The sequence below is a fragment of the Pyricularia oryzae genome, chromosome 2 (assembly GCF_000002495.2).
Source record: "Pyricularia oryzae 70-15 chromosome 2, whole genome shotgun sequence".
Taxonomy (NCBI): domain Eukaryota; kingdom Fungi; phylum Ascomycota; class Sordariomycetes; order Magnaporthales; family Pyriculariaceae; genus Pyricularia; species Pyricularia oryzae.
In genome coordinates, this window is record NC_017850.1 from 5,839,359 (window position 1) to 5,864,610 (window position 25,252).

The following is a 25,252-nucleotide window of genomic DNA, read 5'->3' on the forward strand; positions in this document are numbered from 1 at the left end:
TGTTTGTTTTGCCCGGCCTGCCTACTTGGGAACCATTGCCGCGAACCGTAGAACGAAAACGAACGTGGACATTTTCCCGGTAATCCTAACTGTGCCCGGCAGCGCTGGAGCTGGTAAGCAGACCCTTAGTGGTTTTGGCCTTCCCGTGGGCGGGGAGGTTGCTCCAGACCCGTGGCTTTCCATTGGCGCTGGCAAAGAGAGAAGAAAACGATTGTGGCGAGTGAGCGGATTAGTAAACAAGTTGAGAGGACTCCATGTTGATGTCAACAATGGACCTGGAAGAGAGATCATGAATGTCGGTCGACGGATAAAAAAAATTGATATGTTCAGACTTTACTTTTGCCGGCTCCAGTCTCCTCTGCTTCTTTTTCGCCAGGGTGGATGCAGGAATAAAGAAAACATGGACATCAGAAGAAATGGCATCTGCGCATCGAAAAGCCCCTTGAGCTCATTCATGTTAGCCCGATCCAAGGGAAGGGTTTAGCACTCGGTGTTAGCGCTTCATGCATCAGATCGACCGATCGCACCTCAGCTGATGAAAAGTTGGCCGTGACAGGTGGGTCCTAGAGACCCCCCACCGGCCAGTCCAGACTACTGTACGCTGTATGACCGCTGTGACCTTAGCTGTAGGTATGTATTCCTTCAGTCGGGGTTGAGCGGAGTTGATAATCGGAGTCTTCTTTTGTGAATAATACAAAGTCTCTTTTGGACGCATCTGATACTCGATGCATTATGCACCCAATATTCCATGCATCTGATAGTGGATATGCCATGCACTGAGTCCATCCACCCTCACCTAGGCCTGCGTATGGTGAGTGCAATGCAGCAACGACTGGCAGATCACAGTCACAAGAACGCGATCACTACAACATTATCGTCATGGAACACATCACTGCTTGGATACATAGTCAAATTGAATGAAAATCGTCCGAAAAGGGCTATATCATGCTTAGCGCTGATTATGCGAACCTCACTCTAGAGCTAGATCTAGTGTCTGACCGCTGACACAAAACCTTCCAGATAAAAAGACCCAATATATACAAATATGCGCCATATAAAACAATGCAGATGCCCGTGTCCTCTTTGAACTAAAGAAAATGTCATATAGTGACCCCTGAGGAGGACCAATCATATATCTAACCCACTTCTCGGTGGGCTTAGACGGCAATCGAGCTGCTACCTGATGCTGCTGCCGCCTCCTCTCGCCTGCGATCTCGGACCGACTCGTCGTCCTCGTGACTTTCGTGATTGATAAACACAAAAGAGAGCAACACTATCGCAGCTCCGACCCAGTATATCCAGCTCGAAAATTGCTGGTACTGAATCATCTCGCCGATGAGAGACAGAGGAATTGTGAGTGACAAGCCCACCGTCACCACGAGGGGCGTGGTGAGCAGCATGGCGTATGCCCATGACATGTCGCTCACGAACGACGATAATGAGTTGGCCTGTTTGTTCAGCGACTGTAAGTTTTGGTGCACAGACGGAGGAGTAAATTCATGCATGGCATTGATCAACTTACAATAATAATTGCCCATATCTTCCCGCTTGGGGGTAATTGGAACTGTTATGAAAGCCGTGAGGGATTAGTCATCTGGACATCTGAGAGAACACACCCACCAACATGCGTACAACCACGTTAGACTCGACACTTACAGTCTCTATCCCAGTAAAATGCAAAAAGATAAACATGGGCCACAGGAGCAGCAAGTTCAACAGGCTCACAAGCCCAAAGAACAGGGGCATATTAACCCTGTCCTCGTTGCCCACCCGCCTCTTCATAACCGTAACGTATAGACCGTAGATGATGGCGCTGACAAATGCCATCGAGTCCCCGATGGCGATCTCGAGCTGAGACTTATGCGGAAAGTTACCCCTGTCCTCGTCGCTGCGTCCGCTCAAGTCCACCGTGGAGATGAGCACCACGCCCGCGAGACTGGCCATGACCCCGGCCAGCTTGCGCAACGAAAACCCTTCGACGCCCATGACGGCGCAAAAGATGAGCGTCCAGACGCTGCTGGTCGAGGTCAGAATCGTCACACTGCCGACGCTCGTATACTCGAGGCAGGCCGAAGCAAAGTAGTTGGCCACGAACCAGAGCATGCTGAACTCGAGGCTCAGCCACGCCGTGCCCCTAAAGTCGAGCCGCTCCTCGCGCGCTTCAATAGCGCCCTCGAACGACTCCAGGCTGGGCTCGTCATCCACCAGAAGCCTCTCCTCGTCCTCGCTGCCGTCCGCCTCGCCCCCTGTCTGCTTCGATTGGCCTCTGGGGGGACCCGCCCTGAGCCCGCATCGCTTCTGCTCCCTCCACAGCTCCACGGCCGCGTTGCGCAGCCCGTCTATGCCGTTCTTTTGTATATATTTGATAACCATGGGTATTAAAGAGAGCGCAAATACGGACGAGTTGCAATACACCACGAAGAAGGGTTTGCTGTATGTGTTGTCGGAGAAAATATACTAGAGCCAAGCAGCACAAACAGGTCAGCGTCACTGCCTCTCACCCGCAAAGCTGCTATTTCTGCCAATGAATGGGAGGCGCATAGAACTCACACTGGCAAGAAAGTTCGAAACAGTCCATAAGAGCACCGTCACCGACAACAGCATAATCCCCAGCGTCCTGCGCGCAAACTTGGCCAGGCCAAACCTCTTCAGCAGGTTACCGGCGCCCCTGGGCGCCGCAGCGTCCTCCAACATCCTGCCGGTCGACAGCGACCTCGTCCTCCGCGTCGATGACTGTCGGCTGTGTTGTGGTACACGATCTCTGGAGGCGGCCAGGTCCGTCGCAAGTGCCGGTTCCGCCGCCATCCTGTTGCTTGCGATTCCCGACGTATTGTTGGGGGATCGGTGGGTTCAAAGCAAAGATGAGCCCCGTATCAACGGCGGTTCCGCGTCTTTGGAGCCAAGCAAAGATTTCGCAATCATGAATCCGTCCGCCGTTGGATGTTCATTCGGATCGGTTGTGGTCGTCCCCCGAGTCGAAGTTGCCGGGAATGAGTTTTGGTGTCCGAACCCGCTTTTTTGTTACGTCAGTTCGCCGTGGGACACGAATTGCGAATTGATACTGTCGCGATCTGTCACCTTTGGTGTCGGGTAGATGAAGCGTCGTCGTAAGCGTCCCCAAAATACAGCACGCTAATATTAGACCATGCGAAGGCAAAGGGAACGATTGAATTTTCTGCAGCGGATTCGTTCTGCCATCTCGTCATCGGTCAGGAAACCGGAGATCTCATAGGCACCGAACAATTTGGTTTGATTTGATCCCCCCAAGGCTACTACAGTAAACGTTGGGAACCCACCCCTGGTCAAGTTGTAGACTAGCACAGGGGTGTTTTACTGTTTCAGCCGGCGACCTGGCCTGGTTTTCTTGGTCGCGTGTTTAAACGGCGGTACTAAGGCGGCCTGCCTTTCGTTCCAAGTCAGGACCTCCCGACTGACTTGACGACGTAATACCTAGGTAAAAAAAAAAAAAAAAAAAAAAAAAAAAAACTGTACAGTACAGAGTAACCTTGGGTTGGACGTTGTACCGGTAGGCTACACGCCTACCTGTTCATTGCTGGGGCTTCCACATTGGACGAATCACTGACGTTGCCCAAATCGCTGGCGCAGATTTCCCGGTGTATGGTGGGACGACAGGGCGCGCCACAGCAAGCACGGGACGACGGTAGTCCCAAGGGCCACGGCACATGCTGGCCCCACCAGTAAGACATCCATCTCTGGGCGCTCCGGCCGCGATTCCCGCTGTTAGATCTGAACTTAGTTTGGTGCTGGTAACAATTAATGTAGCCTGTAGCTGCTCCCTTCCTCTCTCTCCCAAGGCTAGTGAGGTAGGTAGGTACCTAGTCGAATGAAGGCCTCATAAAAGCATGCAGTCGCATGCAATTTGTTGATTTATGCATTCGCCGACCGCTCATTTGAACAACCACGGGCCAATACGATGCGATTCCTTATACTATCTTGTCCCGTTTTGTATAGGGGCAAAGTAAAATCCCCGCTTGACCAATGTGGCTCATTGCGGAACAATCAAGCTTTAGATCGTGTGCGGCAGGTTCATCGAGACGGGATGATAGAAGTATCGCACGGCAAAAAGCCTCAATTTTTTCCTGGAATGCGTGGGACCCCCGCGCAACCGTTGTTTCTTTTGCTTACCACGGGTAAAAAATGAGAAGAACAGACCAAAGCAGTCGCGTGTGATGTATGGTACATTGCTTCTTGGGATCAGCAGTCCAAGAGATATCGAGTACACGTGAAAATTCTAGAAAACCATCCCGGTGATGCAGCTGGAAACGACAAAAGAATCAAGCTATCTGACCCAATGAACATGGTCTGTCTATTGTCGCCAAGTCGAGCTCAGGCTCGTCGAAAAAGCACGCTGAAATATCCAAAAGGCTATACTTTAGCAGGCGCATCCATCCCTGTCGTTGTCGATGTGAATGTTGATGGGGTCCTGGAAGTCGCCGCTGAACTCTTCCGACTCCTCCTGGGCCAAGGCATTCCGGGCAATGACTGATAGGCAGACAATGTCAGTATTGGATTGGTAGGGTCATGTATTCACCAATCGTGACGGAACCGTCACACTCACCTTCAAAAGCTTGCTCTACGTTGATGGCCTCCTTTGCACTTGTCTCAAAGTACGGAATGCCGCCTTTCGACTGGCAAAAGGTCATGGCGCGTTTAGTTGAAATCTGCAAACCGTGTTAGCCTTCGTCTCGCAACATATCCAACAATCCTTCAAAGAACGGTTATTACTTACCACCCGTTTGCTCTCCTCGACATCAATCTTGTTTCCCAGCACAACCTGAACCAAACGCGTTAGTCTTGTTCCATCTGGACGCATGTAAACAAGTATGTTCTTACAAATGGAAAGTTGTCGGGGTCCCGCGGTGAAGCTTGGATCAAAAACTCATCACGCCAGCTGTCAAGGGCGTCAAAGCTCTTGGAGTTGTTGACGTCAAAGACGAGCACACAGCAGTCCGCTCCACGGTAGAACGCAACACCGAGTGACTGAAATCTCTCCTGACCAGCAGTATCCCAGAGCTGATCCGATACAACTGTAGTGTTAGCATAATGGCGTAATCTCGTGCAAATCAAGTATGCAGGAACAGGCGACTACAACGCACCTGCATAGTAACTTGGCGGTCGTCAACCAGAACCTCCCGCGTCAGGAAATCGGCACCAATGGTGGCCTTGTAGCTGGCGCTGAACTTCTTGTTGACCTATACCACAAAGCGAGTCGATGTCAGTATAGCGCTTGTCCCGGCGCTGAGGCCAGCGCCTTGACTTGATTCTGGCGCTCACATATTGGTTCATCAAGCTGGTCTTGCCGACACCACTGTCACCGAGGATGATGACCTGACAGACGTGTTAGTCGTGTTTTTCTTCTTCTCCCTAATAGCTACTGCGCGCCGGCAGATTTTATATGTAGATGCAGACTGTTCACACCTTCAAAAGAACCTTCTTTCTGGACGACATGTTGGGCGAGATGTTGTATCTGGTGGTAGGTAGTTTGGCGGTATCGGTCGGAGTCTAGCCCAAGGTTCGATGATGTGTGTATTTGATAAGCTGTCGGATAGGGACTCGTAGCGGAGGCGAAAACGGTTTTGGACAGTGTGTAGTGGCTCGGGTGGGCGCACACTGCTGGAAGTTCCGCCGTACGGATGAATTGTCGAACTGGCTCGTTGTGGTGCCCTTCCCACGAAACGTGAATCGGTCGGTAGTTTCGATTCAAATCAACGCTCAGGTAGGTATGATAGCGGATTGGAGAGTCGAGCTTCGTATCCTAGGTAGCGGCGGCTCATGAATGACGCGGAGTTCCCAGGACTCAGATAGCGCTCGCTGGGCCTGCCCATCAAGCTTGGGCCTTGCTTGGCTAAGCGGTCATGCTACTGTCCTGATCCAATCAATCATAGCCGTGGGGTCCGAGCTAAACTCTACCAGGTTAGTTCATCACAGTGTTGGACATGGATTTCGTCTGAGTGCAGGTCCCACCCCACACCGCTGCAATGTTCCATTTGGATATGAACCGTTGCGCTGCCGCAAGGTCAACCATCAGGAAACCACATCCGAATTCCAGACCAGGAGCGATTCCAAAGCCTCACCAACGCGCTACCAGCCGAAAAATACCCAGCAGGGTGCCGGCGCGCGCTGCGACGCTCAATGGGTCCGTCTGGACGCCGCGACAGATTCGATGGCGGATGATGATCTGTTGGACAAGGTGCATAACCTGAGCGACATAGAGCTTGCCGTCCTGCTCTGTCTTATAAGCCGGGAGCACTGCTTGATCAGCACCCCATCAGAAGCTTTGAACGATCTAGTTGGCGAGCTTCACTTGGTAAGGACCTTCAAACTGCGACGCTCATCTAGATTTATCATATCATAGTCCGAGAGTCGTTATATATCACGTACAAACAGTCGTTGACCGTAACCTAGATTGCAACTCGCACTTTCGGTCTCACATGCGTTACCGTAGACTGCCACGCCAACACCACCCTCGAAGACTTTGCCACCTCGCTCCTCCTTCCTACCCCTTCTTCGCCATATGTCCGACCAGGCTCGACGTCGCCTCTGCAAACACGGGGTAATGACTCGTACTTTCAGTCTCAGTCGGTGGCCACGCCGCCCCTCATACGCGGCGGCGGCCTGCAGCCTCCGCGCTCGCCCCTGATCTCGTCGAGCTCTTCTGGTGCATGCAACGCCACTGGCACCAGCACCACCGCCCTGCCGGGTCCCGGTGCAATCGCCAACGTCGTTTTGGCCAGGAATTTGGACCACGCACCGTCGGCAGTGCAGGCCCAGGCGCTCGAGCTACTGCGGACGCGACGCATCTTCACGCGTACCACGGTGCAGACCGCCCCGAGGCCGTTCTTGTTGGTTGCGGTGGTGGGTGCCGATTCTGGTGGCCAGGCTCGCGTCAATCCGCATCTCAACGACCTGCTGTACATGGCGCACTGGCATGATCCGGAGGATGGCTTCGTAAACCTGGAGGAGATGCGAGCTGCCGAGGACATTGCTACGGAGCCTGTGTTTTCTGATGCCGTTGGTTGCCCTATATTTGTCGCGTCACTGCATGTAGTTCTGAGCTGACAGGATATTATTGTGTATCAGGATGTAAGCACGTTGGCCAAAGCCACACAGGATGTCCAATTCGACATCGAAGTGGTACGCTATCAAATGAATATCGTATCCTTCCTACGAATCCATCGCGCCGTGGATGGCGGTATCACCCCCACGGCCACCAAGCACTTCGAACGGCTGATCAAGTGCTTGGCTCCGTTGCACCGACTGGACTTTGTCACACCTTCCCTGGTGGCCATGGCAGCCAAAAAGGTCTATCTGCACCGTATTAAGATGGTTAAAGCACAGGCGGAGCGCAGCATGCAATGGGGGAGCGATTTGGCAGCCGTGAAGGCCGTGCTGGAGGATATTGGCCCTGAGGACGTTATCGAAGATGTAATTGCAATGGTTACGCCTCCGGTCTAAGCCGGTGGCCATAATATTAACCCCCCCCCCTCGATTTCGAACAAGACGTTCAAGGGCATTGGACGGGGTTTAGTTGCGTGTGGATTGAAAGCAACTGCTTAGATTAATAATGAGACATTCCACATTCCCATGTCTTGATATTTAAAATAATCTAGAACTTCCTTTTCGCCATCGTTCCGGGCGTTCTACCTGTGCCCCTGTAATAATAGTAACAAGTTGAATGGTGTCTGGTCTGTGGCATGTTTATTCTACAAATATGTCAATTCCCAATGCCACATTCAAATCATGGCCCGCTTGGGGTCCCTATAGTTCGTGATTTTGGCGGACAATCGAGCCCATGCCGATATAAGTGGAGGTTTGAGGTGATCGTTCAGAATGTCGTGCTAACCGCTCAGTGGACCTCGGCGATCTTGCAGGTCCATCCAGATCCCTTGGCGAGCAATGGAAGACTGTTTTTGACATATCGTTAGCAAATAATCCAATCAAAATCCCATATATGAAGAACGCAACATACCTAGCTCCCAAGCACCAACCAAGCTCGTTGCCCTTGATCTTCTTGGCGACCTTGACCTCGCGGTCGATGGGCATCTCGTATCCAGTGTGGACGAGGGCGAGCATAAAGTTGAGGTCGAGGCAGTACTCCGGACGGCCCTCAAGCTCTTCCAGGGCGCCCTTGACGCCCGAGAAGACGCCCCAGGACTCCTTGCCACCGCAGACCTGCTCGGCCAGGTCGCGCATCTCCTTGAGAGAGAAGGACTCGGGCATACCGAGGGCCTCGGCACGGTCGGTGAAGTAGGAGAGGAAGTACATGTCTTCCTTGGCAAAGGTCTTTGCGATGGAGGGCTGGTGGACACCGTTGAAGGAGCAAGGGGCGAGCTTGCACTCGGCGTCCTTCTTGAGGATCTTCTCGGCCAGGGCGCGGCACTGAGCGGGCGCTCCGGACTTAGGACCGGTCATGTTGATCTCCATCTCCTTGCCGAGCGGGTGGCCCTCGCCAAACTTGACCTTGATGGTCTTGGTCATTCCGGCGCCAAAGCAGGGGTTGACGACAGGGGCGTTGAGCCACGACTTGTCCCCCTTCTTGGACGAGTAGATCTCGTCGATCAGGGCCTTGAAGATGGCCTCGCGGGCGCTCATCAGGCCGTATCCCAGGTGGCTGTGCTGGTAGAGCTCAAAATGGCGGCCGCCAAACTGCAGCTCGTACTTGTGGTCGCCCTCGGCCAGCTTGGTAGGCATGCCGCCGTTGGGGGCGCCCTTGAAGGTGGGCTCGAAGACGATCTGGGTGGAGCCGCCGCCGAGGTCGAGGACCGCAGCCGTCTCGCTCTTGTCGGGGCCACCGATCTTGCCGAGCAGGTAGTTGACGGTGACCCAGGCGTAGATGGCCTCATCCTTGCCGTCCATAATAGAGACGCCCGACTGGTCAGCCACGACGGGGAAGGGGTAGTCGTTCTCGAGGTGGCGGCGCACGGCCTCGAGGATCTTGCCGCTCTTGACGTCGCCGAGCAGACGCAGACCGGCCGTGGCCTTGACGGCAACGGGGGTACAGGATCGGAGCTTCTCGGGGACCTCCTTGACGGCCGCCTCCATCAGGACATCGAGCGACTTTGCGGCGGCCTCAGGGTCGTCGGGGTAGGCGCTCAGACCGCTGCCGCCCTCGCGCTTTTCGGTCTGCTTGAAGACCTCATTCTCGAGCTCGGGGGCGGCACCGCAGTTGTTGAACTTGTAGACGTGGATGCGCGAGCCGGTGCTGCCGGCGTCGATCATGAGAACATATTGAACGATGGGCTTATCCTTGGAGAAGGATCGAGTGCACTTGTCGGTGCCATAAGAGGCGTCGGCGGGGGCCTGGCCTGAGTTGGGGCTAGCAGCTGAGGGGACTATCGAGTAAGTGTCAAGTTGATAACGTTAGTTTAGCATCCTAAAGAGGTATCCTCACGACTACCCGTCATCGCATCGCATCGCGTCTATGGCTCCAAGGCGTCTATATAGCCGTGCCCCAACGCACAGGCCAAATAAAGTTCGATTGAAGCAAAGTAATAAGCGCTGAGCAACAAAGACGTACCTCCACTCTTGTACAGGTCAACTCCTCCCGAGGGAGACAGGAAGAAGAATAGAAACAAGATGACGACCAGAACGGCGAGGGTCTTGAACCACCGCGTCTGCCTAGCCTGCGACATGGCCTCTGTAATCTTCTCGAAGAGGCCGACCTCTCGCTGGTTTGCCTCGTAGCGTGCGCGTTTCTCGTATGGGTCGCGGGCGACTTTATTGTTTGTCGGCAGCGATACCGATGTTCTCCTCATTCCTGCTGTTTTATCTGAGGGCGTCGAGGATGCGAGACCGGACGGTACGCATGCCCCAACTTTTCAGTAGACGTGTTTTGTAATTTTAGGGTTGCGAGGCTGAGTTTAAGGGAGGGCACTTTGTCTTGGGACCAGAGTGACACTAGACAAGACGCGGCCGGGTTCCACGAGTACAGGGCAAATTACAACAAATAGGGAAGGAATTAAAGCAAAAAGAATGGTACGAAATTGCTTCTCTAACGCCGCATCAGTTGTAAGGGGTCACCGACAAGGTCTTGAAATCTTCAAAAAGAGCTTTTGAACCACTTTGTTGTAGAGAATAAAACCCTTATTGACAGTTGTTCCCAACCCTTCGCATGTTCCTTAGGCCCTCAGTACATCTTCGCCATAGGCTTCGCCTGCGAGGGAAAAAAATAAAAAGGATCCCGGTCGTCATTTGCCCCTGATGGAAAATGGAGCCCGGATTGGTTCGTGAGCCAATGGCTCTCCTTGCTAAACGTAACAGCGGGGTGGTGGATGGGGCTGTAGGGCCAATAGGCGAGCGTCCGCCACGAGCCTCAAATGTTACTTTGAGCCTACTGGCATTTGCCTCTATTGCAGCAGCCACTGGAGCCAGCCACAGGTCTGGAGGGAACAACTCCTCCATTTTAACGGCAGCCCAAGCTTGACACACCAGGATCTCCAAGTTTTATCCTGCGACTTTGCCAAGCTACAAGACTGCTATTTTATATACCTTACTTGAAGGTTCTACCCGGTACAAAAGGGCGCCGACTTTTTCCACCGGCGTTGCTTGATAAATACCTTAGCTACCTAGTTCTACCGGCAGACCAAATGGATTGTCTGGTTTTGCGCACCGACACGCGACGCTTGGATGCCCTCTGCAGGACCACAAGACCTGCCACTGTATATGCGAAAACGCCGGACCCGGATAAGTTCGGACCCCTAGTCTGAGCGTGACCGGTAATCAACCCCAGGAACTTAGAATTCATGACCACGCTGCCCACTCCCGTCCGTCTCGGCCTATGCGGGTAAGACGACTACCTCAAGTTAAGGTACATATAGTAATCACACTTTGACCTGGAGAATTGACAAGGCGTCGATCTTTTGCGGGCATGACATTTTTTCCCCAATGTTACTACCTTAGTATGAACTCCCCCACCTGTCTGGCATCTCCTCGTCCATTCTTTCCCCCCCCCCCCCCAAAGGAATCCAAGCTCAGTCCAACAAGCCGCAGAGGCTCAGGCTATTCTACTTTCAATGCGTGCAGTAGGTAGGTGCAATATAGCCACCAGCCAAGAGTAAAACAACAGATGGGGCTCCATTAGCACCTCTGGGCATTGGCGGTGGAGGATTAATACATGTCGCTCTTACTTCTTCTGAGCATATTCTCTCCTGTAGGGCTTATTACCTATATTTCTGTTGCCAGTTGTTCATTATTTTTTCTGGGTATTGTAGCTCTAGTTTGAGACGGACAACCATCAGACTGAACCCGACACGTGGATCCAGATCTTCTCTAGTTGATACCTGGGTCTTGGGAAACTACAATTGTACAGTGGAGGACTCATCTTTATTGACGCCACAGACTCGAGAGTCAATCTTATCACCCTGGCACGAAAAGTCTCGAAGTACACGAAACTCTGTACGACCGTGGCCGAGGTGTCACAAGTGCACACCATACAGCCAACAAGATGTTTTCAGCGCAGCACACCTCGATAGCAATGGCGGCAACACAGGGCGGACTACTCCTGCTCGCAATGCTTCTCGTCCTGGTACCCTCAACGGCTTTCGCCTATCCAACAACCACATCTTACATGTGGCCACACGTCTGCCAACCAACGCGGTTCGATGAGTTCTTGGCCGTCAGCAGGTCCACCGGCAAGCCAGTCTCGCTGGGCCCCAAAGGATTCTATATCCACTTTGGCAACTCGCATTGCCTGTTTCTAAGGGCTGAGACGCCGGGACAGGAGGACAAGTATACGTACTACCAGCAGGCACTTGTGGCTGGATCACGTTGAGCTTTGGAGACGGTGTTTTGGGTCGAAAGCAAGAGCTGCATTCTTTGTTCTTTTACTTTGGGCGTTGGAAACCGGGGATCATCAGTTGAGCACGATTTGGAGTTTGATATTAGCATCGCATCATCGCATCATCGCCTTAGAGAGAGTTGGACACATTATACCCGACCTGGGTGGGATAGGACTTTGGATTCGCGGTGTGGTTGGAATAGTGGGGATGACGCTGGGGTTGAATTTGATGAACAGGCGGGCGGAGTAAATTGGGTCAATTGCAACTCACAGTATGTGGCTCTTTAAGCAGTGATAGAAGCCTTTCTGTGATGAATTTCAAACAACCGCCTAGTTACCTAGGTCATCAATGGTTTCCTCTTCTTAAATCAACAAATTCCGACGGTAATCAACCAAATATTGCCTACGTGTGCAAATGTTTCTTTGTGATTCTCTCCGATGCACTCCTTCCTGATTAGGTAGAGGCGGGATTGCGTGGCGACCAAATGACAAACACCTTAAGTCAGAATTGGTTTCTCTCAGCGACTGAATCTGAATCTCTTTTCCCAGGTCAAATCTGCTCTTCTCACACATCACATTATCATTTCTCAATTCAACACATTTCCCAATTGTTTGTCTTGGGTACCAGCATAGTCTACTCTTCAAACCCATTTGAAAATCAAACCCCTTCAACAGTAGGAACGTAGGGCAAGGTAGGTAGGTAGGTACCTAGTCTAGTTACCAACCTAGTTACAAGGTAGCCCACTCACTACCTCAAGTTGCAGGCTTGCCTAGGCAGTGAGACAGAAAATCGCATTTCACATCAACGACGCCACGCATATCCAGAACTTTCACCATGGACGTCCATCTTTTAATTTATGACCTCTCAAGAGGCATGGCGCGGCAAATGTCGGCCGGCCTGCTAGGCTTCCAACTGGACGCCATTTACCATACATCAATTCAGCTCAACGGCCTCGAGTACGTCTATGACGGCGGCATCGTCGCCATCCGGCCGGGATCGTCGCACCTCGGTCAGCCCCTAGAAACGCAGCTACTGGGACAGACTCACCTCCCGATGGACGTTGTCGAGACCTACCTTGACTCGATGCGCTCCGTCTACACAGCCGAGGCCTACGACCTCTGGAAGCACAACTGCAACAACTTCTCAAATGACTTTGCCACCTTTCTACTGGGCCACGGCATCCCGGACAAGATTCTGAACATGCCATCAGAAGTCCTCGAGTCGCCGCTCGGCCGCATGCTGATGCCCGCCCTCGATCAGCAGGTCCGGGTAAACAGGCAGCAAAACGGCGGCGGCATGCTCGGCATCGGGCAGAACGGGAGCAGTGGTGCTGCACAGCATACAAGCTCACAGGCCCGGGCATCCAGCCACCGAGTCCGCCAGGCTTCAAACCTCAGAGACCTGGATTCCCTGATGGCACAAGCCCGAAGCTCATGTGCCGTCGTCTTCTTCACATCTGCTACCTGCCCGCCATGCAAGATGCTGTACCCAATGTACGAGGATCTGGCCGAGGAAGTGGGTGATAAGGGCTTTGTCATCAAGACGGACATATCCGTGGCTCGAGACGTCGCTGCCAAGTATGGGATCACCGCCACGCCGACTTTTATTACTTTTCTCAGGGGCGACCAGGAAAACAGGTGGATGGACGCCGACGCCGGCGCCCTCAGGGGCAACGTCCGTTTGCTCGTCCAGATGGCGTGGCCGCCGCACCCACACCAGAGCATCCGGCTGCCGACAATAGGAAAGACTGAACCTAATCCTGTGCTCTTCACCAAGGCGCCACCTCTGCCGAAACTCACAGCGAAGATGGGAGACAAGGTTGCTAAGGATCCCGCTGTGGAGAGCGTTATTGGCTTCATCATGGGGAGGAATTCCGACGGTGCCGCACAGGCTCACCTGCCAGACGTCTCGGCATTCTCATCTTTCCTCGAGAGTTCGATCAAGACCTTGGAACCGGAAGTGCTCTTCCCCCTGGTGGACGTGTTTCGCTGCGCACTGATCGACCCGAGATTCAGCGGCTGCTTCGCCGAGGAAAAAGACCACAAGACCATTGTCACGCTGCTGAGCCACGTCAACGAGCTGCCGTCCTGTCCATACCCGCTTAGGCTCGTCACCCTTCAAGCGACTGCCAATTTGTTCTCCAGCTCGCTCTACTGGGACCCGATCCTGCGGCATGACGGGCTTAGGTCCCAAGTGATCCGGCTAGTATCGTCCAGCTTCCTCGACGAGGTCCACTCAAGCGTGCGTGTCGCGGCGGCCTCGGTTCTCTTCAACGTGGCCGTGGTCAACGGCAGGGCGCGCAGAAAAGGGGCATCGGCACCGGGCTCCACTGGCATCAATAGCCCCGGTGACGTCCTGCCCGACGAGGACCAGGTTGAGGTGGCAGCGTCTCTGGTGGAAGCGATATCCCAGGAGAATGAGTCCAAGGAGGGCCTTGAGGGCATGCTCCTGGCGTTGGGGCATTTGATATACTGCCTACCCCTCGATGGTGAGCTGGCAGACCTGATCAAGACGTTGGATGCGAGGAGGACGGTGCTGGGCAAGAAGGAGGATTTTAAAGACATGCCGCTCATTGACGAGGTCGGTTCGGTGCTGTTAGGAAGTCTCAAATGAATAGACCATTCTAGAAGCTTTGGATAGACTAGTGAACTTTTATAACCCATTTTTACACCACACTCCACTGTGGTCTTCAATATACCGGTTCGCTTAGCTAACAGAATACTAACAGCCACCGAGTCTAAGCAGCGAAAGGATCCTTCCCCTACCGGCTCATGTTCTCTTTCAGCTGCGTGGGGAGAAGGCTTAAACGAGAAATAAAACAAAACAAAACATACAATGACATGGGTTGTCATATTAGTCGACGTCGACTCCTTCTTTCGAAAGACACCAAGGAGGGATGCTATGGGCCCGCTTTGTCCGACTTTGTATGCTTCACTGCATGTTGGATCCGATTGGATCCCTCCCACACAAACGAACCATCACCAGCAGCGCTAAGGTAGCGATCATCGGTGACAGAAGCTCGTGTCCCTAGGCAGGCCATTTATGTGCATCTATCGTATGGCGGAAGACGGCCCGGTGTTCCCAACTAGTTGGGCGGGTAGCCCTTTTCCGACGTTTACCCGACCTTCAACCGGACCAAGGGCAGCAAGACAGACCTCTTGGCAACATGGATATGATGCATGTTTATATCTTTCGTATACGTCCTACACACCTCCGTGTTGCAGTTGGCGGCCGGACCAAGTTCTTTTCTGGTCAAAGATCACTCGTATATTGCACCTGATGTCTACATGCACTGAGGCTGCCACGGTGGCCAGGCCGGATATGGCTACGTCGCCCCCTGCTGCACATTTAAAGCAGCACAACTCACAGGAGAGCATAGAACTCCAGCCGACCGCATGCCATCGGAGACAGCAGAAGCAAACCGCCGAGCAGGATGCGGCGTCTCTCAAAACAGCTGAAGAGACACCTCAGAGCGCGCCGTCGGCCAAGGTTCCATATGACAAGCTCATCGGCTGTGGCTTTTCCTTCTTCTTCTCGGGTGTCAATGACGGCACACTCGGTCCTCTGATCCCATACATCCAAGACACTTTCTCCATAGGCACCGGCGAGATAGCCATCATGTGCGTAGCCCAACCTACCCGCCACCGGTCCCCTCTTTACCACATTGGTGAAGACGACTGGGGAGCCATACCAACAAAAACCTGATCCATACCAAAACTTTTAAACACACATATAGATACGCAACATCGTTTTTGGGATGGTTCCTAGCCGCGCTCCTGAACCCGTTCCTCACGGACCAGTCCCGGCACGCGACGCTGGGCCGGGTCCTGGCCGTGGGCGCGGCGCTGCAGCTGGCGGCGCAGGTCCTTCGCAGCATCCCCGTGCCGCAGCTGTCGCTGCCGCTCTACGCCGTCAGCTTCTTCGTGCAGACGCTGGGCATGGCGCTCCAGGACGCCCACGGCAACACCTTTGTCAGCTCGGCGAACCTGGCCCACCGCTGGCTCGGCTTCATCCACGCCTCGTACGCCGCCGGCACCTTGCTTGGCCCGCCCATCGCCACCGCCATCGCATCGAAGGGCGCTGCGGCTGCTGCTGCTGGTGTTGCGGCTGACCAGACTACCGGTGACCACTGGACGCGCGTCTACTTTGTGCTTCTCGGGCTTGGCGTGCTGAACCTTGTCGCTGTGGTGGTCGGATTCTCCGACACCATCTGGCAGGGGCAACGGGTCATCACTCCCGTCGCCGACGGTGAGTTTGCCGAGGTAGAGAGCGGCACGATACAAACGAGCCAGTCAAAGGCGGCCATGAAGGACATGCGAGACCTCTTCTCGCTGCGTTCATTCTGGACGATTAGTCTTTTCTACTTTTTTGAGCTCGGGGCCTGGATGACGGCTTCAGGTGCGTCCTCTCCCAAGAACTAACCAACGAAAAAAGGCTGGCTTTTTTCTACGGCTTCTTCTTTCCCCTTGCTAACTCATCGACAGGCTGGGTGGTGGAGTATCTTGTCAAGGTCAGGTCCGGCGAGCTATCAAAGATGGGCTATGTCCCTACGGGATGGAACGGCGGTTTGCTCCTGGGTCGTATCCTGCTGGCAGAGCCCACGTTCCGCCTCGGTGAGCGGCGCATGCTGCTGATCTACAGCGCCATTTGTACGGCCCTCCAGCTCGTCTTTTGGCTGGTTCCCAGCATTATCGCCAGCGCCACGGCCCTCAGTATCATGGGCTTCTTCTTTGGACCCTTCTTTGCCACGGTGAGTCAGGATGATCGGCAGACCCGTGACGTCTTCCCGGGTGACAACCGGAGCTGACGCTTGTTGTTCAAAATCGTAGGGCGTATCCGTAGGCTCAAAACTTCTTCCTCGCAAAGTGCGATCTCAAGGTCTGAGTGAGTATCCAGCCAGATATTGGTGGCGTTGTCCAAAGACTGACTGAAACATTTCTTTTCTCTCACCCGCCCACGTCAAGGCCTCATATTTGTCATAGCTCAGGCCGGCGCCTCTCTATTCCCATCGTTGACGGGCATCATTGTAAGAGACCCATTGCTGAAACATGTTGCCCCCTTCGCCTATTGTCAAAAGAGAGACAAGCCATTGAGGCTGACATCTAATGACGTCAATAATTCCAAAAGGCAACGAGTGTGGGTGTCCAGGTCCTGCAGCCCATAGTCCTCGCACTTATCGTTGCTGGCGGCATTTGTTGGTGGCTTGCGCCCAAGGGTTCGACAGATTCGATCCGTGCATAGTATAACAAAACAGTGCTACAATCTAACGTGCAAAGGTAGGTAGGTATGGACGTGTGGATTTGACTAGGTAGAATGCCAGTATGTTGGAACTTAAGATGGATGGGTGGTGTCATCGTGACTGAAAAGCGGGGCGTGGTGCAATCAGGGACTTAGTGTAGCTAGTCTTGCCAGCAAAAAAGCCTCCAGCTACACCTTGGTAGTTCGATCTACCTGCAAAGGCGACTTGATTTGTCAATTGTTCACTTTCCTGCGTCGTCAATTGGTCATTTGCTACGAAACCCGTCTGTAGCACTGCGGCAACGAAGACGAAGACGCTTGAGAAGACAAAAGATACCCCTATTGACACAAGTATTATTTGGCCACAGCGTGTGAACCAAAGATGGATCACATTGTAACGGTAGGCGTCTGCTACCTGGACACAATTCTTAGGTTAGTCAGTTCGTTGCTGGATTCTCGAAAGCAGCTTGCTCTTTCCCAATGCCGGACTGCCGAGGGATTTATTGATGCTCATGCAAAACTTTGGCATGGACACAGCGTCCCCCATTTCCCCCAAGAGGACTCAAAGCTGCGAGCCACAAACGTCCAGGTCCGGCGGGGCGGCAACGGCGCCAACACGCTCGAGGTCCTCCAGCAGCTCCTACCACGATGCGGAGACCAGGAGGACCAAAGGCGCCCAAGCCTGCATCTCATGACGCCTCTGCCAGATTTGGAGTCTCCTGAAACGGCCCAGGTTGTCGACTCGTTCGGCATCGACAGTCCCATTGATTTGAGTCTTTGCCTGCATCGGAAGGGAATCCAAAAGGCCGCGAGCAGTTACATAGTCCGCAGCAATGCCACCGGGTCAAGGACGATTGTCAATCACAACCCGCTGTCCGAGATGGAGGTGGACGAGTTCTCGCAGGCAGCAGAAACCTGGTTCTCAAGGATGCAAGCCGAGCCGAGCAGGACGTGGTGGCACTTCGAGGTGAGTCAAGCGCATTTCCAGCGCAGAAATATCCCCGTGGTCGGATGAGTGCATTAAAAGACCCCTCAATCTCAATCTGCGGCGATGTTGTCCTTTGGCGATGGGAACGTGCAAAGGCATGCAGAGAGAGAGAGAGAGAGAGACAGAGAGAGAGAGAAAGAAAAAAAAGACGCACACGCCTCCTTAGCTCCCCCACATACGCACAAAGAGACAGCTGCATGCACGATGCAGCAGCACATCTGTTGCTGACATGGTCGCCCAAACGCCCCTCCTGCGTGTGGTGGCGTGCGTGCGTGGTTGGTCTAGGGTAGAATACCGAAAACTACGTCGGAGTGTATCCGGCACCTGCGCCGCCTCTGGCCCTCCGTTAGAGTCAGTGTCGAGTGCGAGAAGCCTGGGAGGGAAGGGCTGGATGAGCTCGCAGGCCAGGCCGATTTCGTGTTTTACTCCCGCAGTTGGGCTGAGGCAAGTCAAATGAGATGCCCCCATCCGCTTTCATCATTGCGATTTGATCACATGCGCCTGTACGATAAGCGTTGAGGATGCAAGCGAACCAAGAGTGGCAGCAGGTGTAAGGTTCGGGGCGTCCAGACCCAAGCATACAAGCCTTGCCACAGTAAGCTTGCCATGTTCGCTTCTGCTGATAACCAAGCATCTAACCAACCATGCGCTTCTTCCTTTGGTTCAGGCGAAAGGGTACCGGAGTCCTGAGGAATGTCTGCGGCGAGAGGCGCCTAGTACTGCGTAAGTCGAGAAGAAACCATGCAGCGCTTTCTGGCAGAGTGCATTTCCAAGTATTCGTTTGCAAGCGCCGTTTTGTTTTTGACAATTTTTACCGTTTCTTGATGTGCCAGGTCACACGTCTTTGTCACCTGGGGCGGACACGGCGCATCGGCCATGGCAATAAAGGGCCAAGACGAGTACCACCATTGCGATGTACATGTTGACAACGGAAATGACGATATCCGTGTAGTGGAGTAAGACTTTCCCGCCAGCCATCCCACTTATCAATGACTGAGCAGTGAACAACTGCGGGCGAAACGAGGGATTAACTAGCCTCTGTGTGATGTGTGCAGCACTGTTGGAGCCGGTGACACCTTCATAGCGGGGATCTTGTTTGGATTTGCATGCCACCCTGACGACTGGGACTTGCCGCGCAAGTTGCGATTCGCTGTGCGGCTGGCCACTCAAAAGGTCCAGATGGATGGTTTCGGCGGTCTGACGGCACCGGCAAGACCGGGTAACGACGACTTGTCTCCCTGAGCGGGGGGCCACCGGAACAAGAAAAGCCCCCTTATCCGAGTCATATCATGCAATGTTATCGAGTTCAACTCTTTTTTGCCTAAAAAGTTGTTTTAAGGGTTCTTGTTTGCTTTGATTTCTTTTTTTAGTCGACCCATGCAGCGGTCTTTTGCCTTTTGCGATATGCAAGTGTGCTAAGGGAGAAAGCAACCCAACCCCCATCTTACGTGGTACGGAGTACACAGGATGGCCCAACAAAGCTGGTTGGTCATGCAGATACTGGTCAGGCTCCTGTGAGTGGCGCTTCGAGGGTCTGTCCGCACATAGGTACTGTAGTCGGGGCTGCCCCTGGCAGTCTGACCAGTTTAGTAATGGATATAGTAGCGCATAACAAGTGCTGGACTGGGCGCCCTGAAAGCATACTCTCACACACCCTTGAGTGGCGGTGAGCTGATCAAATTGGCAAGGCTAAAAGCCTCTCTTCTGTGTACAAGTTGAACGTTGGCCCGCTTAAATTAGGTGGTAGTCGTCCGCATGTACAATACAGTGCCGCAGCGATGCCTAGTTTCGGGATGAGATTTTCCCTCACCAAGGCGGGGTGCTAAGGCCAGTCAAGGAGAGGAGGAGTCTTACAGGTCGCAAGAATGGAGATAGGCATTAAAGGTACTGTACCGTACTTGGCTTTCTGCATTAAGCCAAACCTGTCAGCGTAGCAGGTGAAGGTGCAGGCAAGGCCGTACGTAGCGTAGACGCCACTTCCTTCGAGCGCTGTAAGCATCATAGCCGGCCTCTAAACGTCGTATGACTGTGTTAGCCTGTGGTGACAAGGACCTGGCCCTGATTCAGACGCCAAATTTGTAGGTAATGTGGTGTGCGGGCAAAAGAGTGAACGCTTGTGTAATGCGCATGGTACAGTACAGCACTGTATGTGAGTGGTGTACGGTAAATTCAAGGTGCTGGCTGTTAAAAATTGTCGCAGTCTTGTCAAAAGTCCATGCATGGGTCAGCTGAACGTTAGTTGCAGGTATACTGCGTACAGACGGCCCGTAGTAATCTCCAGGTCCTCCGTGGTTGTTTGTCTGTGACTAGGCAGACGGCACGGACCCCCTGAGAAGTGCTCTTCCGTGTACTTCGTACTAAAATCGGTAGGGACGCAAGGGAGCCAAGGCCATTTCGGTGTTGGCAGAAGGGCCCCAGCCAAAAGTGGAACGTGAATGAATGGCCTTGGGTGGGTGACATGCTGTGCTTGGAGCGCTGCGGGTGAAACATGCTGGCTGCATATGGTCACCACAGGTCAGACCCGACCAGGTTGCTTTTTACTACTGTACACACGCGCTGAACTGAATCCTGGAGGAAGGCGGGGGCTTGGGTTTACGTCGCAGTGGTCGGGTCTCTGGTAAGCAAGCCTATTAGGAGCGGATCAACATACACAATGCCTTTGAAAAGCAAGATCGCTGCCAATAATCACTGCGGTGGCAAGCTGTAGCCGCCACAAATGCAATCCAATCCAACCTCGACGAGCATCCACTGAGACGGATGCCAGCTTTGGCGGAAACGGCTTCCCCATGACAATACTGTACCTAGGGATTCATGGATGGATGGATGGATGGATGGATGATTGAGTGAGTGTATCGTATTGTCACCTGGCTCAGACTTCTCCGGGAAAGGTGGAAAAGATGATCATCCATGGCAGCCGATGGAGACCGGCCTGTCTGGAGTCTAGCGGACAATGCAAAGAAAGGAGAAAAAAATTGTGGCCCCAGACTACACAATCTTCGGATGGAAGCTGCAGGCGGCTGGAGTTGCAATGTTGATGCTGGAGCTAGCAATAATTTAGCCTTTGCATCTTGTTTGTTTGCTTCGTAGGAGTAGGCTGCGTCGTATTATTGCTTTGGTTGAGGAGTCACTTGCTGGCGGTGCGGTGTGTCGTATCTGTCATAGTAGTGGGTGTGGAGCGGGGCTTTTTGGCAAGTGGGAAAGAGAAGGGGCAAAGCAAGGAGCCTTGGTCCGCCTCCTCGAAACGGAAATGAAGAGACTTGATCGACTATGTGCCCCGGTGCATGGTTGACTTTCAAGTTTAATGTTCTAGGTTTCTGGGCGTCGCCCTGAATTTCCTGTTTAGCGGTCGGTGCCTGTGTGCCTGTGGCCTGGTTACTGTGCGGGATCAATCCGCTCGCAGGGAAGCGCCCGCGCTACTTGCTGCCAGGGCTTCCAACTTAACTTGCAGCATGGGGAGGGGGGCTTGGGGGAAAGGGTTGCCGGCGCGGTTGAAGACACGGCCGACGGCCTGCCTAGGATGGTAAGGTGGTAAGTAAGCAAAGTAAGTAAGTAGGGTATTGTACAGTATTGCCTTGCGGCCTAATTAACCTACTCCAAAAAAATATGATCATCACGCAGCCTGCCGTCTGTGACGGACTGCCGCTCTATTACAGCATTACTGTACCATGGTTGTGGAGTCTTGAGGGTGTGTGTGTTTATGCTGCGTCTTGTCGAGAAAAAAAAAAGTGTGACTGCTCGCAGGATTGAATCAGATGATTCCGTCGCACGCATACAGTGACTATTTCGAGTGAGCTCGGTTGGGCGCGACCATGACCATTGACAAAAAAAATTGTTTGGCGATCACCAGTCTGCGCAGGAGGCAGGAGGGAGTGTGGAGGAGACTGACGAAGGGTGGAGGGGGGGGGGGGCAATCTAGCCAGGGACGACCAAATTTGCGAGCATTACGCAGTAACTAACCACTTCGTAGACACTTTTGTTTCCCGCAAGCCCGCAGGACGACCCACCATGCTATTAGTAGCACTACCAATTGCCGCTTAGATTTTAGCACCACAGCGTTCCGAACAAGGTGGGAAACGAATCAGATGACCGAGACGGAAATGACTGGGGCGTGAAAAGACTTGAGCCAGTGGTAAGGTACAGTAGTGCTCAGGGTTGAAGGGTTGAATGAAAGGATGGAGAAAACTAGGTGGTAGGCAAAGTTGCTGTGCATGCAATCTTGGTGGCTGAGTGACATTTGTCTGTCTCCTCGGTCCCTTCCTTCGCTAGTCAAAGGGTACTAACCGGACTCCACTTCGGCCAATCAAAGACAAGAATGCATGGGTGCTTGCCCCGCTCCTCTTGCTGCTAGAGGGCTTGCTCTCACAAGTCAGAATGGAGGCTGGGGCTAGAAACGCCACCCAAAACGTCGCTCAAATTGATATTTTGATCAAAAGGTCGGCCGGTCGGTCCCTGCCCTGGCCGAAATGGATCCATACTGCCTACGGAGACTGCATATTACTGCGATAAGTAAGCGTGCAGATGGTTGGGGGCATATTTTTAAACTTGGACGCAATGTACTGTCCTGTACTCGATACTAGACGAGGTACGTACCTACCTACCTTGCCCATGGAGCAAGGAGAACAAACGCAATGCACCTCGCGCCGAATGGTTTTCAAACTGGTCGCCAAGACAGACCCTCAAGCCTTGGGTGTTGTAGCCCCCATTCTCAAACTTTCCGCATTCCATAGCAAACTTCGGCAGTTTTAACCAAGGTACTACGTATGTGAGAACGGAATTGCCTAGACGGGCGAGCAGTCCCTTTTTGCTGTATTATTGGTAATGCTATCGTGGTACCTCACCGTGGAAAAAGTGGCCTACGATAGATACCCCTTGCCTACATTGAGCCCAACACGGCCCTGGAACGCATCACAGTATATTCTATTGGAAGATTGGACAAGCTGTGAATGCATAGTTTCAAAATTGCAACTTGGTTCGTATTGTTGAGGTAATCTTGTGGTGTACAACGTAATTTGCACATATTTTTAAGCTTACGCTCGTTCCACGTCTGCCCCATGTTTAACATTCTTTTGCGTGCATTTCTCAGGCTGACCAAGTCATTCCGCGGTGATTTCCACGCAGGCAGGCTTTCGGCATATAGGGATCAGAAAACTTTGAAGATCATCTCTTCAAATTCTCACTGCAGAAATGGGTGAACCCACCCAAGCCACGGCAAGTTGAAGCAAATATCCTCATTTTAACTTCCCAGTCATTTATAGCCTGGGCCGCATAGACGTCGCGCAGTGCAACGTCGGGAGAAACCCAGTCAGCAACCAGGCAAAGTCGCGCATTTCAGGGGAGGGGGGCCGCGGGCAATTGAACTGTGGATGATGAAGGGGGGAAAAAATAGAGGCACCGAAATTTGATATTCCGAAGACAAGCGAGGGGTATGTTTTGCGATCCGTCATGCATCGCATTGCATCCATCCCACCCCAGAACCGAGCCACTACTACGATTTCACGTCAGCCAACCCCGTATTTTGTACTAGGCCGTATTTGTTTGCCAATCCCGAGTCGATATACTTGCCCGGTATGGAAAAAGATCAAACCTGAAAGATGCAAAGTTTTTGTTGGGTAACGCTGGCTGGTTCTGCCAAGCCCTTCCGGAAACACTCTCTCCCTCTGGCGAGGCACATGCCTGGAGCGTCGCCAAAATATAACCTGGTGTACTTACTACCACTCTGTATACGGCGTAGCAAAGGTAGCATACCCAGTCTTGCCAGTTAGTAGCATCGTGATACAGTGGTATCCGTGTTTGTGCACGGTAATTTTAGTCGACCATCGCAACTTTTACTCGCCAGCTTTTACATAGTACTCGCCCGCAAAATAAACCGGGATTTGATCAACTACTCCCTACGGACTTCATACTGATGCAGTGGATCCAAAGACTCCATGAGGCTGGCCTTGGGTATACTACCCCCCTCAAAATTACGTCGGTGGAACGAGTAACGCATATTGTGGTAGGTAGTACTACTGGTGCACTTGATACACAGGACAATAGTCGGATAAATAAATGTAAGTTTTGTGGTGGGTCGTCTGTTAGTCACCCACATGGCAAGATGTTACAATAGTAATTATTATATGGATACATGCGAGTATTTTGAATGGGTCCTTCTTTCTAAAACCCCATATTTTCTTTTCCACCCTTACCAGCAGTATTAATTTGTTCCCGGAGTAGATTGGGCGGCTCACCGCCAGTACAAGATGTCCCACCCGGGTCTGGGCCTGATGCTATTGTTCATTGTGCATAAAATAGCTCGGTGAATAGTTGCAGAATCTTGTGGAATTGCTACCACAATTTCCAAGACTTTGCAAGAGTCATACTACGCAATGCGTGTAAGCCTATCCGATGCTAAAGTCCGGCATCAAAAGTGCAGTGTGGAAAAGGCAAAACTAACGCGGGTACGAGTTACTAGGTACATACCTAACGGAGCGTTGGGAGATAGGATGGCTGCTTGAGCTGAAAAAGAACACTCTATAAGGTGGTAGGAGTTAAAACAGCCGATCACTGACAATCCAAAGATTGGATTTCCTTTTTCAGTTTTAGCCGTTCGTGGCGGGCAGACGTCTGGCTAGGAGGGCGTGTGGGTTTAACTTTGGACGTCGAATGCCAAAGGCCTTTCCTTCTTCATCAAAACACAGACTGTCTACTCGGTGAGCTCAGTGGAGGTGTGGGCTTAAAATTTGATCCAACCCAGGCGCCGCCGCCTTGCTAGGGACTGATCCCTCCTTTGAACCGTGACTTTGATTGTGGGCACGTACCACGTAATACCCTACAAAGCAAGCAATTCACCAGTCGCTAATATACTCCGTACGTACTAAGGGTTGAGCGGCGGTGTCTCTGGTTGTGCCCAGAGTCGACCATGTGAATCGCATTTGTGGCACAAGCCATTTTTGGATCGCACCAATCAATGGAATCCAAGGCCAGTGGATCAGGCGTGCAAGGAACGTTCCGCAGAACAGTAGCAGCTGAAGTGAAAATGAGCTAGAATTGCCCATGTCTTGACATGCCACAATTTTGATGCACCAACCGCAATCTCTGCTGTCGCTCCCCCACCCGGCCGGGTTTTGTACCCAAGTTCGCTTCGAGTTTGGCGGTTCTGGGTTCCGCGGGCCAGTTCAGTCAGTCGGTCGGCTAGAAACCCTCTACTACGAAGTACTACTTTGTGTACCGTACTATTTTGCAAAACATG

General features: G+C 52.7%; 10 protein-coding genes across 10 annotated transcripts; 5 read left to right on the top strand and 5 right to left on the bottom strand.

Annotated features, from left to right (window-relative positions):
* Window positions 1–894: 894 nt before the first annotated feature.
* Window positions 895–3,441, bottom strand: MGG_08143 (uncharacterized protein). Its single transcript, XM_003715058.1, has 4 exons — window positions 2,551–3,441; window positions 1,657–2,457; window positions 1,523–1,564; window positions 895–1,448 (listed from the first exon to the last, which is right to left on the bottom strand). The coding sequence occupies exons 1-4, from the start codon at window positions 2,803–2,805 to the stop codon at window positions 1,158–1,160; spliced, it is 1,389 nt and encodes a 462-aa protein (XP_003715106.1). The 5' UTR covers window positions 2,806–3,441; the 3' UTR covers window positions 895–1,157.
* A 319-nt stretch (window positions 3,442–3,760) lies between these two features.
* Window positions 3,761–5,851, bottom strand: MGG_08144 (Ras-like protein Rab7). The gene is made up of 7 exons (XM_003715059.1): window positions 5,440–5,851; window positions 5,296–5,349; window positions 5,118–5,213; window positions 4,855–5,034; window positions 4,751–4,795; window positions 4,580–4,682; window positions 3,761–4,503 (listed from the first exon to the last, which is right to left on the bottom strand). Exons 1-7 carry the CDS (start codon window positions 5,467–5,469, stop codon window positions 4,394–4,396), a joined length of 618 nt encoding a protein of 205 aa, XP_003715107.1. The 5' UTR covers window positions 5,470–5,851; the 3' UTR covers window positions 3,761–4,393.
* A 185-nt stretch (window positions 5,852–6,036) lies between these two features.
* On the top strand, window positions 6,037–7,647 carry MGG_08145 (uncharacterized protein). Its single transcript, XM_003715060.1, has 3 exons — window positions 6,037–6,328; window positions 6,427–7,032; window positions 7,102–7,647. Exons 1-3 carry the CDS (start codon window positions 6,185–6,187, stop codon window positions 7,474–7,476), a joined length of 1,125 nt encoding a protein of 374 aa, XP_003715108.1. The 5' UTR covers window positions 6,037–6,184; the 3' UTR covers window positions 7,477–7,647.
* Window positions 7,540–10,211, bottom strand: MGG_08146 (guanosine-diphosphatase). Its single transcript, XM_003715061.1, has 3 exons — window positions 9,539–10,211; window positions 7,991–9,353; window positions 7,540–7,925 (listed from the first exon to the last, which is right to left on the bottom strand). Exons 1-3 carry the CDS (start codon window positions 9,774–9,776, stop codon window positions 7,868–7,870), a joined length of 1,659 nt encoding a protein of 552 aa, XP_003715109.1. The 5' UTR covers window positions 9,777–10,211; the 3' UTR covers window positions 7,540–7,867.
* Window positions 10,212–11,336: 1,125 nt separating this feature from the next.
* Window positions 11,337–12,222, top strand: MGG_15824 (uncharacterized protein). The gene has a single exon (XM_003715062.1). The coding sequence runs from the start codon at window positions 11,465–11,467 to the stop codon at window positions 11,789–11,791; it is 327 nt and encodes a 108-aa protein (XP_003715110.1). The 5' UTR covers window positions 11,337–11,464; the 3' UTR covers window positions 11,792–12,222.
* On the top strand, window positions 12,149–14,509 carry MGG_15825 (uncharacterized protein). Its single transcript, XM_003715063.1, has one exon. The coding sequence runs from the start codon at window positions 12,633–12,635 to the stop codon at window positions 14,409–14,411; it is 1,779 nt and encodes a 592-aa protein (XP_003715111.1). The 5' UTR covers window positions 12,149–12,632; the 3' UTR covers window positions 14,412–14,509.
* A 518-nt stretch (window positions 14,510–15,027) lies between these two features.
* On the top strand, window positions 15,028–17,261 carry MGG_15060 (uncharacterized protein). Its single transcript, XM_003715064.1, has 6 exons — window positions 15,028–15,418; window positions 15,535–16,196; window positions 16,283–16,548; window positions 16,628–16,682; window positions 16,763–16,824; window positions 16,926–17,261. The coding sequence occupies exons 1-6, from the start codon at window positions 15,078–15,080 to the stop codon at window positions 17,037–17,039; spliced, it is 1,500 nt and encodes a 499-aa protein (XP_003715112.1). The 5' UTR covers window positions 15,028–15,077; the 3' UTR covers window positions 17,040–17,261.
* Window positions 17,262–17,418: 157 nt separating this feature from the next.
* MGG_15061 (uncharacterized protein) lies at window positions 17,419–19,266 on the top strand (the record flags this gene model as incomplete). The annotated part of the gene is made up of 5 exons (XM_003715065.1): window positions 17,419–17,468; window positions 17,574–18,003; window positions 18,692–18,747; window positions 18,858–18,980; window positions 19,080–19,266. 5 exons carry the CDS (start codon window positions 17,419–17,421, stop codon window positions 19,264–19,266), a joined length of 846 nt encoding a protein of 281 aa, XP_003715113.1.
* Window positions 19,267–22,450: 3,184 nt separating this feature from the next.
* Window positions 22,451–23,077, bottom strand: MGG_15826 (uncharacterized protein; the record flags this gene model as incomplete). The annotated part of the gene is made up of 4 exons (XM_003715066.1): window positions 22,451–22,521; window positions 22,623–22,828; window positions 22,902–22,941; window positions 23,056–23,077. The coding sequence occupies 4 exons, from the start codon at window positions 23,075–23,077 to the stop codon at window positions 22,451–22,453; spliced, it is 339 nt and encodes a 112-aa protein (XP_003715114.1).
* A 1,100-nt stretch (window positions 23,078–24,177) lies between these two features.
* MGG_15827 (uncharacterized protein) lies at window positions 24,178–24,951 on the bottom strand (the record flags this gene model as incomplete). The annotated part of the gene is made up of 3 exons (XM_003715067.1): window positions 24,178–24,290; window positions 24,484–24,534; window positions 24,879–24,951. 3 exons carry the CDS (start codon window positions 24,949–24,951, stop codon window positions 24,178–24,180), a joined length of 237 nt encoding a protein of 78 aa, XP_003715115.1.
* Between the last annotated feature and the right edge of the window lie 301 nt (window positions 24,952–25,252).